We start from the raw sequence: 12,494 nt of genomic DNA on the forward strand, positions 1-12,494 counted from the left end.
GGGGGGGGCTACATCTAGTTTTACCATCTTATAGTGGGACATGATGCGTCTGTCTGTCTGTCCTCACTGTATTTATAAGCCTCTTCTGCTGTGAGAATTGATGGCCACGGTTTTAATGGTTTGACGGCAGCTGTGACATCATGTCGCTGATTTATCTATCGGCCAGACGCTGCTAAAGACCTCCTGCTATTTTCATGGCCAGTGTGGACGAGTATCAGACACAATGAGACTCAAACGTGCTGTCAAGGATCACTTTTTATAGATGACACCGATGAACGAAGAACAAATAAGCAGTAAACTGTGGCCAGTTTATTGGGTCAGCACTAGAGTTATGTAACTTTAAAGCCCCCCTCCTCTCAAAAATGTGTTTTGTTTATTGATACTTCACTTTGATGTTTGTGCAGAGTTTGACACGAGAGGCTGTTTTCACATTCATCTGCTGAGGAGTGAAAGTTTCACTGTGTTCAAATAAAATCTGACTTTAAGATGTGACATCACAACTAGTTTTAAATATGCAACTTGTAAAACTGTGATGTGTAAACTTTGTACTGAAGTAGGAGACATTTTGAGTCAAGGGGTTAAACTTTTGGAAAAAAAATATAGAGTGGGTGTAATGTTAGATATTTTACACAATTTAACTTGTTTTCTTGTTTGGGAAAAACCTATTCTATCAGACACAAATTATTGTTCCAATCAAAGTATTTCTAGTTGTCGTGAAAGATGTCTAGAGAGCGTCTTTGAATATTTGTTTTCTCTTAATCAGTTATTTTCTTTCGTCAAAAATAAAATTAAAATCATAGCTTCCATTAAAGAATAAATAAATAAAAATAAAAACCCTAGATGTAGTTGCTGGTACTTTCATAAATAAGCTATTCATTTTACCAGACACATATGTTTAGAACAAATTGTGTTTTGCAGAAGCTGTTTAAGTAAATAAATCATGGGGAATCAAATAAAAGACAAACATTTATATCTGTAATATTAGCTTAATGTTTTCTATCTGCTAGTTAGAGCAGAAATACTGTCTAAATATTTTTATTTCCATCGTTTTTCCTCCACATTTTCATTCTTTTTTAAGAGATTTATTAGCAAAATAATTAGATGTACTGTACATGTTTATACTGGATATGCTGCGAGTCTTTTATTTAAACAATTATTTATTTAAATAAATACAAAATTAATATATAGAGAATGATGAAAATGTGCTGCATCCAAACTGGCAGTTGTATCTTGTATTAGAAAAGTGCTTATTCTCTGCATTATTTTTTATGATTCACACTGTATCATGTAAAAATGAAATTAGGCAGCTGTTTCTAGGAATTTCCAGACATCACACACAAACACAGATGTGCGGCTCAGATCACAGGGCAACTCTAAAATGTTCAGGATTGATTTGATAAATGGGACAATAATTCAAAGTAAATTATCTTCTGCTCAGCTCATTAGAGATGAGTCGCTTTCTAAACTACTATTGATTTTCATGCTGCACTGCCCCCCTCCCCTCTCTCTCTCTCTCTCTCTCTCTCTCTCTCTCTGTCTGTTTACTTCCTTTTATTTCATTTCCTTTGTTCTGTTCTTTTTTGTCTTCTCGCCATCTTACTTCCATTTCCTCTCTCTCTCTCTCTCTTTCTCTCTTTGTCTGACTTTCCTTACATTCACCGTGCCGTCTTTAGTGCCGTTATCCTGTTTCCCTTCATTTCTCTTCCTCTTTTTTCATTTCCTCAGTTTCCCTCTGCTTCACTCTCTTTTTCTTTCTCCTCCTTTGTCCCTCAGTTTCCCTCCATCTCTCTCCTCTCTCAGCCTCTCCTTCCCTCTTTTTCTTTCCAGCAGTAGTAGGCAGCAAATTGGTATCAGATGGTTGTAATCCAATACTTCAAATACAGCAGAAAGGGTGACTCGGGTGTTCTTTGAGCTCTCTTTTCTGTGTGTGTGTGTGTGTGTGTGTGTGTGTGCGCGCATGTGTGTGTGTGTGCGCATGTGTGTGTGTGTGTGCGTGCATGTGTGTGTGCGTGTATACATGTGTGAATTAGACGCATTTTTTTCTCTTTGTGTGTTCATCTACACACTTAGTAATTTTCAGCTCTCCCCTTCCTTTATTTCTCTCTTCCGCTCAGTGTTGTTTTCTCCTTCTCCTCTTTCACTCAGTGTTTCTCTCTCATGCTCTCACTCTCTGATGAGGGGCAGATTTGACAGGGTGCATAATTCATATGCTTCTAGCTTCAGTCGCAGTCCTAATGCCCTTACTATTGATCTGTCCCAGCAAACACAACACAACGCACACACTCTCTCACACACACACACACACACACACACACACACACGGATGCAGATACGCATGAAAAATAACCATTATAACTTGATTTTCTGTCTCTCCGCAATTCATTGCTTTCTGACTGCAATAGAGAAATGCATTCTATTGGTTTTAATTTTATTTATGTTTCTGTACGTGTGCGTGCATGGACATGTGTGTGTAGCTTTTCTTGTTTTTATATACTGGTGGGGACTTCGCCCTAAATGCACACGAACCCTTGAGGACTCGTGTCACTGTGGGGACAAGAATTGAGGGTCCCACAGGTAGAGACTGCTTTTTGAGGGTTAAGACTGGGTTTTAGGCTAAGGGTTAGGGTTAGGGTTAGGTTTTGGTTAGCGTTAAGTTAAATCAAAAAATGAGAAAAGCTACAGTATGATATGAGAGTGTGTGTGTGTGTGTGTGTGTGTGTGTGTGTGTGTGTGTGTGTGTGTGTGTGTGTGTGTGTGTGTGTGTGTGTGTGTGTGTGTGTGTGTGTGTGTGTGTGTGTGTGAGGGGAACAGGCCAGTGGTTCACTCTGTACTTTTATTCTAGTGGTTAGACCATGAAGAAACAGAGAGAGGCAAAGACAGGCGAGCTGAGGAAAGGAGAAAAAGAACAACTTTGATGTCAACTTTGAGTCTATCAAACTTAAACCCTTCCAGGCTTAGACCCAAATAAGACATTTAAACTTATTCAAACATTTTGCTAGTTATGCAAGAACCCTCTGGAAACATTTCTATGAAACCATGATAAAATCAGTATTTCAAAATCAAGATCTTGATAAAAATTTGTTTGAAGCTGCATGAAGTAATAGTTTGAAATGGCTTTTCCAGCAAGAAAAAACTTAAAAGTAAAAGTAACTATAAAGAACGGTCAAGGCAGAGGCAACCTGTAGTGCGTAGTTTGGGTCAAACTCCAAAAACTGGATCCTACATGTCCCATCATGCAACTCACAATCATCTTTCCTTAGACCTTACTTACCTGGTAAATGCAGGTCTCTTTTAAATGCCAACCTCCCATTTGGTAATGCAGGCTTACTGTTATGACTTTGTGGTTTCAATGGCCAGTTGTAAATTTGTCAGTCAGTGAGCTTGCTTAACCAAGCTCCTTCAATACAGTTGTTTTTACAGACAGTTTTTTGTTTAATATTCCCTGTCTGCTGTTTTATAGGGTGCTTCTAGCTTCTTTTAGCTCATTGTTTAGAGTGTAAGTTTGAGTCTCACAACTCTCATCAAACGTCAGGATATACAACTATAGGCAACTCTTTTTGATTGTAAACAAGCTCCGACAAGCCCAAGGTGCACCACATGCCCAGCTTGAAATGACACAGGGCTGACGTAAACAAACAGCCGGTGAAGCCACTAAAATCCAAAAGAAAGCTCCAATCTGAGTGAATTTTGGACTTTGATTGATTCACCTTGTGACTAGAAACACTGATGGGATCACAGTGTTGCTTTGTGTCGGCTTGTTGCACGTTCTGCTAACATATGAGCCACAACAATTTTAACAACCAAACGTATGTCGTGGCTGTGTTTGTGAGTTTATTGTCCTCCCTGCTTCCTTCACAACTGACTCTCTCTCTCTCCCTCTCTCTCTCTCTCCCTCTCTCTCTCTCCCCCTCCCTAACCCCCACCCCAGGCCTTTGTAGCTACAGGTACCAACCTCTCTCTCCAGTTCTTTCCAGCCAACCTGCACGGAGATCAGAGGCAGGTTCCTACAAGGGAATACGTTGACTTCGAAAGAGAGACAGGAAAGGTAGGACAAGTGCAATCCACCCACCCCCTCAAGCACACACACACACACACACACACACACACACACACACACACACACACACACACACACAATCGTCTGTGTTGCTGTTCACCAGTTGCAAAGGTCATACGGTCTGAGTTGCAGCAGACAGACTGGTCAACAATGAAAAGAGATATTCAAATGAAATATGTCCAGAATTCATGTGTAACCATCCAAATGTTGGCAGAGTCGTTTATTTCAACATCAGTTGGATTCAAAAACATCTTTATTCAGTCATGTGCTCTTGGTTCATCCAACTCTGTTGTCACACTTGACAATGTGAAACTTTAACAGAACAAAATAGCATTTGCAGAAACACACGCTGTACATCTCTGCCTGCTCTCTGTTCCTCTTTCATATCATGAAATGAAAATAACCAAAAAAAAAAAACTTCATGTGATTTTTAAGAGTAAACGTGTCGAGCTTCATTCACCCGATCAGACGTGTGCGTCAGGATATTCAGTGTGTGTGTATGTTGACATCTAACATGTCTAGTTCGAGCTAACAACCTTCGACAGAGTGCAGATTGATTCGGGTGTCAGGTTGAACACAAGTCTACAAAGACAAATTAAAGTGATCAATCAATTTGTAATCAGCTTCATGTTGTGCTAAGTTGAGCCATTAAATCACTCTGTGCCTGGTGAACAATACCTGCCTCATACCGCCCACCAGACAAACTGCACAATGTGTTGATCCTAGTCACACCGCTCAAATCATTGCTGAACATCTTGTCACACAACAGTAAGTTCATGAAAAACAGTATTTGCCCAGTTGTGCTGTTGTTCATTTAAGATCAAAGTTAAACAACTTAAAGAGATCAGAAGATGTTCGTTTGCTGCTGTTGTCAAGGTGAAGGTGGAATGCAGTGGTGCTGCTGCTGTGTTTATGTGTATGTTAATTGTCTCCCCTGGCGCTAAGCCTGGACTGTGTGTGTGTGTGTGTGTGTGTGTGTGTGTGTGTGTGTGTGTGTGTGTGTGTGTGTCAGAAGGCCCTCCACGGACACTGGCCAGCTGAAATGAATGCCGGCTGGCAGCTCATTAAAAATGCATTCTGGGGAATCAATGGACCTCCATGCCCCAAGGCTGACGGACTAATCTCACACTGTTAATTATTTAACACAAGTGCTCTGATAGTTGGGTAACGGTGTATGTGTGTGTTTATGGGTGTCAGACAAAGAGAGAAAGAATGCATGTGTATCGCTGAGACAGTGTCTGTGTGTGTGTGTGTGTATGTGTGTGTGTGTGTGTGTGTGTGTCTGTAAGATGATATCCTCTTCTTTGTCATCTCAACGGTGCTAGTTTTAATGAGGCCAGGAGTTGTCAATGTAAAGCATTTTCACAGTTGTGTAGAGATAAAGCCAAGCGCTCTTTCTCTCTTTCTCTCTGACACACTCACACACACACACACACACACACACACACACACACACACACACACATCTAAGGATTCTGATAAACATGCTGACAGTCTGCTCTTTTCATCCATAATCATCTTTTGAACTGAAAATCATAAGTCATGCTATTCACACTAAGTTGCTCCAGATCGCTGATCTTTTTTCATCCTCCTCCAACAAGAAAACACGAGTATAAGGTTTCACTCTTCACTTTTATGTAATATTCATTTATATCCCACTTGTATAAAAAGGGACAGGCGGGTGCAGAGTGTGGTTTCTTGAGTGAAATGTGCCATAAAAAGAAGTATTGTTAAGCAGAGGCTCCAATGCAGACCCTTTAATTGTGTACTGAGTGTACATTTTTCAGAGTGTTGCTCTACCAGGATTCCAGCTTAAATTTCATACTCACATTTGCAAAGACAAATACACACACAAACACACACACACACACACACACACACACACACACACACACACACACACACACACACACACACACACACCCTGCCTCCTGATCCCACTGGACTTCCCTGTAGAATACAACTGTCAGGCCAAGGCAGAAAATCTTGTGTACGTTGCAACTTCTTCTTTTAATTACTGTCTCACACACACACACAGACACACACACACACAGATCTCTAAAACCTGGGATAGTTTGCTCTTCCAATATTATAAGGTTTTTATTGTTTTTATTCTACAGATCCTAAAACTTGTAAATGCACACTATAAAAGGAATCCTTTTCCTTTTTGACTTTCATCTCCTGTTTTTGCCGTTTTCTCTGCACGGCATAAGACACTTATTGCTATTTGCTGTACAGAGTAGCAGTGGACATAAATGTGAATAATGATGGCAAAAATTATAATTGATTTTCTTGCCTTTAGTCTGTGTACATTGGGAAAAGAATAAATTGAAGAAGCGTGGAGAAAGATGCGAAAGTATGATTCAGACCAAGCTACCAGGTTGCTGTTTTTGCCCCGCTTTCTTTATTTTTATTACTTTTCCCTACATATTTTCTCTCTCTCAGCTTCCCTGTTCTTTCCTCTGTTTGTTATTCTTGTGGCATTTTATATGAACATCCACACTGCATGTCTCTCTCCTCCATCCCTCCCTTCTTCTTTCTTTCCATTCCTTATGGTTTTTTTTTGTGCATACATCCTCGTTCCCACCGTACATCCCCCACTCCCTCCTTTTATCCTCTCTTCCTTCATTCGCTCCCATCCTCCCTCCATCCGTTCTGCCCCCTCCATTCCTCCCTCTCTCCCGCCTTCATTTCCAAACACAGACGGTGCCAAACCAAAAGGCTAGCACAGCCAGGTTAAACTTGGCGGCTAAATATAATGTGTGTGTGTGCGTGTGTGTGTGTGTGTGAGTGTGTGTGTGTGTGAGAGAGAGAGACAGAGGGAGAAAGAGAGTAGAAGTACAGGCTTTTAGTGTCGTTGCAGGCTAATGGGAGCCAGCTGTGGAGGAGGTTAATTTTAGTGCTAGCTGCTAACTTGCTAGCAAGCATTAACCCTGTCCTGGACATGAATTGGAGCATCAGCAGCTGGTTTAGCAGCAGCCTTTGTGGCATCAGTGTGCGTGGTGGAGTTTCGGCAGCTGAAACAATACTGAAAACTATACTGAAAGTTTTACTTTCTTCAGACTTTATCCGGGGATGCTGCACTGATTGTGCCACAGCTTTTAAAATGAATGCAAATAAAATTAATTGCACTTGAGCTTTCGACCGCTGCTGGAGAAAACATGTTGAACTGATGAACACTACATCAGCTCAGGAGCAGTTACTGCTGATTTTCGCTGAGGTGTCGAGGTGAGGGGGCCTTCACAGAGCCCACTGTTGTGGCCACAAACATTTTTTCACTCATGAAATCACTTGAAAAAGTCACATCTGAGGATCAGACTTTAGACAAGGTTATTAGTAATAAGGTTAACCCACAGGAAGTACCACCGTTGAAGGTACTCTCACTATGTGTGTGTGTTTGTGTGTGTGTGTGTGTGTGTGTGTGTGTGTTTGCATGCTGCTCCTGCATGCCAATGAGATGGTGGCGCCAGACTGATTGCTCAGCCTTACACACAGATATATGCAAGTCTACACACACGAAAACACACCAACATATAAACAGTAAAACAAAACGGAGAGAAAAGAGTGAAAAGAGGCAGAAGGAGAAGAAAAGAGATTAGTGGTCGTGGAGGAGGGTTGAATGAGATGCAGATGATTGTCTGTCCGCTACATGATTGAGGGGGGTGGACCGTCAGAGAGGAGCTCAGACACAAAGCCTAGAACATGAACACACATGTAGGTAGATAGGTATTTGCACTATTTTCTGTACATGTATTGTTCTGTACTATACTGATAATGTGCAGGAGTTGTTTTCACTACCAGTCAATTAATCAAATCAGTAAAATCGTTGCAGACAAACCCACTGAACACCAGCTTACATACTCACTTTTGTGGAGTTCATACATCTTGATGATAAGGCTTGACAATCTGCACATAAAGCAGTGAATTTAAATGATCATTTTATTAAGTTGTCACGTCAAGTATCTTGGTCTAAGTTCTTTATGAAGTACATACAGTGCAAGTAAGTTTGGAGTTGTGTTTCCGGCGCTTGACTTAGCTCTGTTTACCTCTTCACCAGCTGCTGAGAGAAATATCTGGCTCTTTAGCTGCTAAATGCTCCACTGTGTTCAGGAGTTAGTCGCTAACTGTCTGTGATCTGGTGCTGGGCAGCGAGTGTACAGTGAGTCTGTCAGAGCTTTTTTTTTGTAGTAAAGCTTCAGGCCATAAAACCAAAATAATGTGCAGAAAGAGGCTGAAAAAAAAAAAAAACAGGTGATGACTTCCTGAGGATTTGTCACTATGAGCAACAACTTCACATTGGTGACTTGATCAACAAAACTAAGGTTGTGACGTAAAGGGCTCATTAAACATGTGGTCTTTTAAACAGTAAGAACAGTATTTTTTAAGAAAATCTTCCTGTTTCTGTTGGCAGTGGCGTTAAAAAGTTGCATACAGTAGGTGTTGCTCACCAACTTTTATTTATTTTATTGCCATATGATTAGATATCATTATTGTCCTAGTGGATAAAAGAATGAAAATATGGCAAATATGGACACAGCTGTTCGTGAACTGTGTAAATATTTTTATTGAACCTTTGCAGCACTGCAGCTCCACACCTAGAACAATCGGACAGCTTTTTCTGTGCTGTGCAGGACAGTACACTTAATTCATTACTCATACACTGAAGTTGAATTTTTTAATACTTTAAAGCTGAAATTGATAAAAAGCTGAATAAAAAAATAAATAAAAATACGACACATCCATCCAGCCATCTGAAAAAGTACCCAGATAAAGTTCTAAAAATCTTTTTTTTCCCCATATTTTGCAAATAAAACTTAGAAGAAGGTGAACACTTCCAATGAAATGACTACTAGAGCCTGACAGTACAGTATAATAGGTCCAAGATGTTCGGGTTTACAGACTGTATAGCAGATTATGATGTGGTGACTGTTCAAATCCTCCCACAGCTGTAGCGCCAGTCCAGTCATTGGAAAGCACCACATTCAGTCAGTGTTTAAACATGACAAAAAGTCAACATGACTGGTACCTCCTTCAACTGAGTGTCAGCAAAATAGCTCAGCTGTGTATTCAATTCTGTGTATTGGCCCTTTTCTGTTTGAAGTTCTCACGTTTCAGCCTAAAGAGAGAGAGAGAAATTTCCTGGTGCTTTATAGACGTACGTCAAAATGAAAAGTTCTTGTAGATGGCAGCTTTAAGCCTCGAGGACTCTCCCCTGTCACAGGCATGTCAACATCAAGTGTGTGTCTGTTGTGTGTATGTGCGCAGTGTGTGGTTTTATGTTTCCCTCTGAACGGAAGCTGTGCCATCAGTGCGTGACTTGTCAGTGACATCATCAAAGCCAGACCACTAATTGGTTCCCTCTGCTACTGCAGCCCTGCATCTGACTGTGTTTATGTTTGCGTGTGTGTATGTGTGCGTGTGTGCAGGGTTGTGTTTTACATCTTTTACGTCCTGTGTGATTGTTCCGTACAGTGTAATGAAGGTTTTTTTTAATTGAGATTAGTATAAGTGAACTTTCCTATGAGCCTTACAGAGAGTCCGAGTCTCCCTGTTGAGAGACGTCAACGCACCACAAAACCTCTTCCCTGTACACTCGCACACACACACTCTCACACACACACACACTCTCAAACACTGTCCGTCTCCTCCCACAGAGTATCATATTTCCTGCTCCAGGCCTTAGATTAATGACCACACCCACTCCCATAATGCACTGCAGCAGACACACATACAGAATTCTCTATTTATATGGTGTTTGTGTTTGTGTGTGTGTCAGTCAGTTTATGTTGGCGTGGTGTCTTTCTGTTTGAATGAATCTCTGTCTAACTGCATTTATGCATACAGGTAGAAAGGTGTGTGTGTGTGTGTGTGTGTGTGTGTGTGTGTGTGTGTGTGTGTGTGTGTGTGTGTGTGTGTGTGCGCGCGCGCAGACAGTTCAGACAGAAAACTACAGAATGGTCAGTCTGGTGTGAAATCCTGCATCTGTGTGTCAGCTTCATTCCTCTTGTCTTAGTCCTTCTCTTCCAGTAACTGTCTGTAGAACTGGACCAAAGAATGCAACACAGGTCACCTGGATGGACTTGGACGTGTGTGTGTGTGTGTGCGTGTTCCTGTTCCTTTTAGGGCCAAGGATAGAAACGTGATTTTTCTTATTCCTTTTATTGATAAGTTTATGAATAAGGAGTAAAGTTTTGGTTTTGACATGTTGACCTCAACAAAAGGGCAAATGAAATAAATGTACTGAGTGGAGCCTCCATCTACTCATTTTCATACAGCCAGTACTTGGTCAGATGTTTGGTAGGATACAAAATGCCCCCAAGATAACATTTATAAAATCAGCATGACAGGGACAAGTTTTTATTGAATGTATCTGCAAATGTACACTGTCAGCGTTTATGTATTTTCCAACATGTTCCTCCTTAGGCAACTAGAGCGTGATGATTGGTTTTATGGTTATATTTAAGCAACTCAAAGCACTTTGGTCTTGGTTAAATATTCATATGTTTGGGAAAAAGAGTTTTTCACCAAAACCACAGTCTTTCCCTAAACTGGACAAAAACTGGACAAACTACACAATACAACAGTTTTTACCAACATGGACAGATTTTTTAATTTTAGTCTCGACAGTCAGTGAGTAGCTCATAATAAACCACCAAGTGAATACAAAAATAACAAAGTATTTTTTTCATTTATACAACAGTCCCCACAGAAAATGGAAAAACAAAATCTGAACACAACTTGAATCGACTTTCTTGAATCAGACATCAAGCCCAAATTATATTTACAATTGGCTCACTAATCACAATGGTCATTTGTAAAGTACGAAAAGTACGAAAAGAGCTGAAGAAAGGATTTACTTTTTTGTAAAATAATTGATTTCTGTGTATCTGGCGCTGTCTCTGTCTCTGTCTGTCTGGTTTTGTAACTCTATCTACAGCCTATCTGTGGATTTGCATGATATTTCCATGCCTATAAATGCCATAGGAGCAAACTGTGGGTCTTTGGCCCTCCAGCGCACACAGAAACTTTGCATAGGAACAATGCACTTCATGTGTCTACAGGGTCTGCTGGGGCACCATTGACTCCACTCATAATGAACACACAAACTGCCAGTGAACAATTACTTTACAATAGAAAACAAGTGACCCGACAAAGGTGTTAGTATTTTCATACTGAACATGTCTAATAAAACTGAAAGATTAGTCTCGTTAGTCGTGATAAACCTTTAAGCACTTAGTTTTCTTTCAGTTCAGTTCGTGCAGAGAGGACTTAATGATCACTGATATAAATACACATTTGTGTGTGTGTGTGTGTGTGTGGGTGTGGGTGTGGGTGTGTGGGTGTGGGTGTGGGTGTCCATGTGTTCCATGTTGTTTTGCAGCCTCTATAATTACAGGGTGGGAAGGCAGAAGAAGAGAGAGTGATCATGCAATAGGAGAGTACCGTGCTATTATACTTGCGTTGCTCTAGCAGGTGGTGTGTCTGTGTGCGTGTGTGCGTGCGTGCGTGCGTGTGTGCGTCAGACAATAGGCCAGAGGACGTTAGGCTGTATTCAGTCTAGGATTAGGAACAGAAGGCCAGTAACATGCTTTATCTCCACCTGCTGCTGTCACACCTGACACAAACACACAAACACACACACACACACACACACACACACACACACATACACACACACACACTGATTATAGCTTCACACTTCTCTCTCTCTCATTGTCTCCTTTCCTCTGTCCCACTCTTTCGCTAGTTATTTGACTGTTGCTCTCTCTACATCAGTTTCTCCATCTGTAGCTCGCCCCATTTTCAGCCACCTGTAACTTTACTCTCAGTTTGTTTTCCACAGGAAGAATAATTTAAATTTAGGGTTTTAACAGTAAAAAGCTTTGACTGTAAATGTACTGTACCAACAGACAAAACAGAGACACATAGAAATGAGTTGAAAGTTGCGATTTGACTGGCGATATACTGAAATCATTTGGTACCATTTCCTTTTCTGATTAATAAAGTACTGCATCTAGTATCAATCTAATATCTGTGTATGACATTACAATATTGTCTACCATCAGATTTTTCCACCATTTCCTCTGTGGTATCTATCCCTTCATTATCTCTGAGTCTATTTGTGACATTGTAAGCAACACAGCAAATCAATGAGCAGAGCGGTTTAGGCTGCTGGATATTCCTCTTTGATTATATCGAGTTTCTCAATACAGTTTCCAGAAACTACGTCACACACAAATATATATATATATATTAGGGTTGTCACAATACCAAATTTCTGTTTCGATACCGATACCAATATGTATTTCGATACTTTTCGATACTTTTCGATACTTTTTGTAAAAAATATTTCATTATATTATGTATTGCCTTAATGGGTTATTTAAATATTTAAAGAATGTCATTTAATTTTTAAAAATATATTTTTTAATGTATT

The 12,494-nt window shown here is 40.4% G+C and overlaps 1 protein-coding gene across 4 annotated transcripts in view; it reads left to right on the forward strand.

Moving 5' to 3' along the window:
* Positions 1–12,494, forward strand: part of cbfb (core-binding factor subunit beta) — a 34,201-nt gene that overhangs the window by 3,283 nt on the left and 18,424 nt on the right. For all 4 annotated transcript variants that reach the window (XM_023421287.2, XM_023421288.2, XM_023421290.2 and 1 more), the window contains exon 3: positions 3,929–4,045. In XM_023421287.2, the coding sequence (XP_023277055.1) occupies positions 3,929–4,045 (117 nt within the window). The remainder of the gene's footprint in view (positions 1–3,928; positions 4,046–12,494) is intronic.

Source organism: Seriola lalandi, unplaced genomic scaffold, assembly GCF_002814215.2.
Source record: "Seriola lalandi dorsalis isolate HSWRI2012SDOR001 ecotype SW California unplaced genomic scaffold, Sedor1 jcf7180002054671, whole genome shotgun sequence".
NCBI classification, from domain to species: domain Eukaryota; kingdom Metazoa; phylum Chordata; class Actinopteri; order Carangiformes; family Carangidae; genus Seriola; species Seriola lalandi.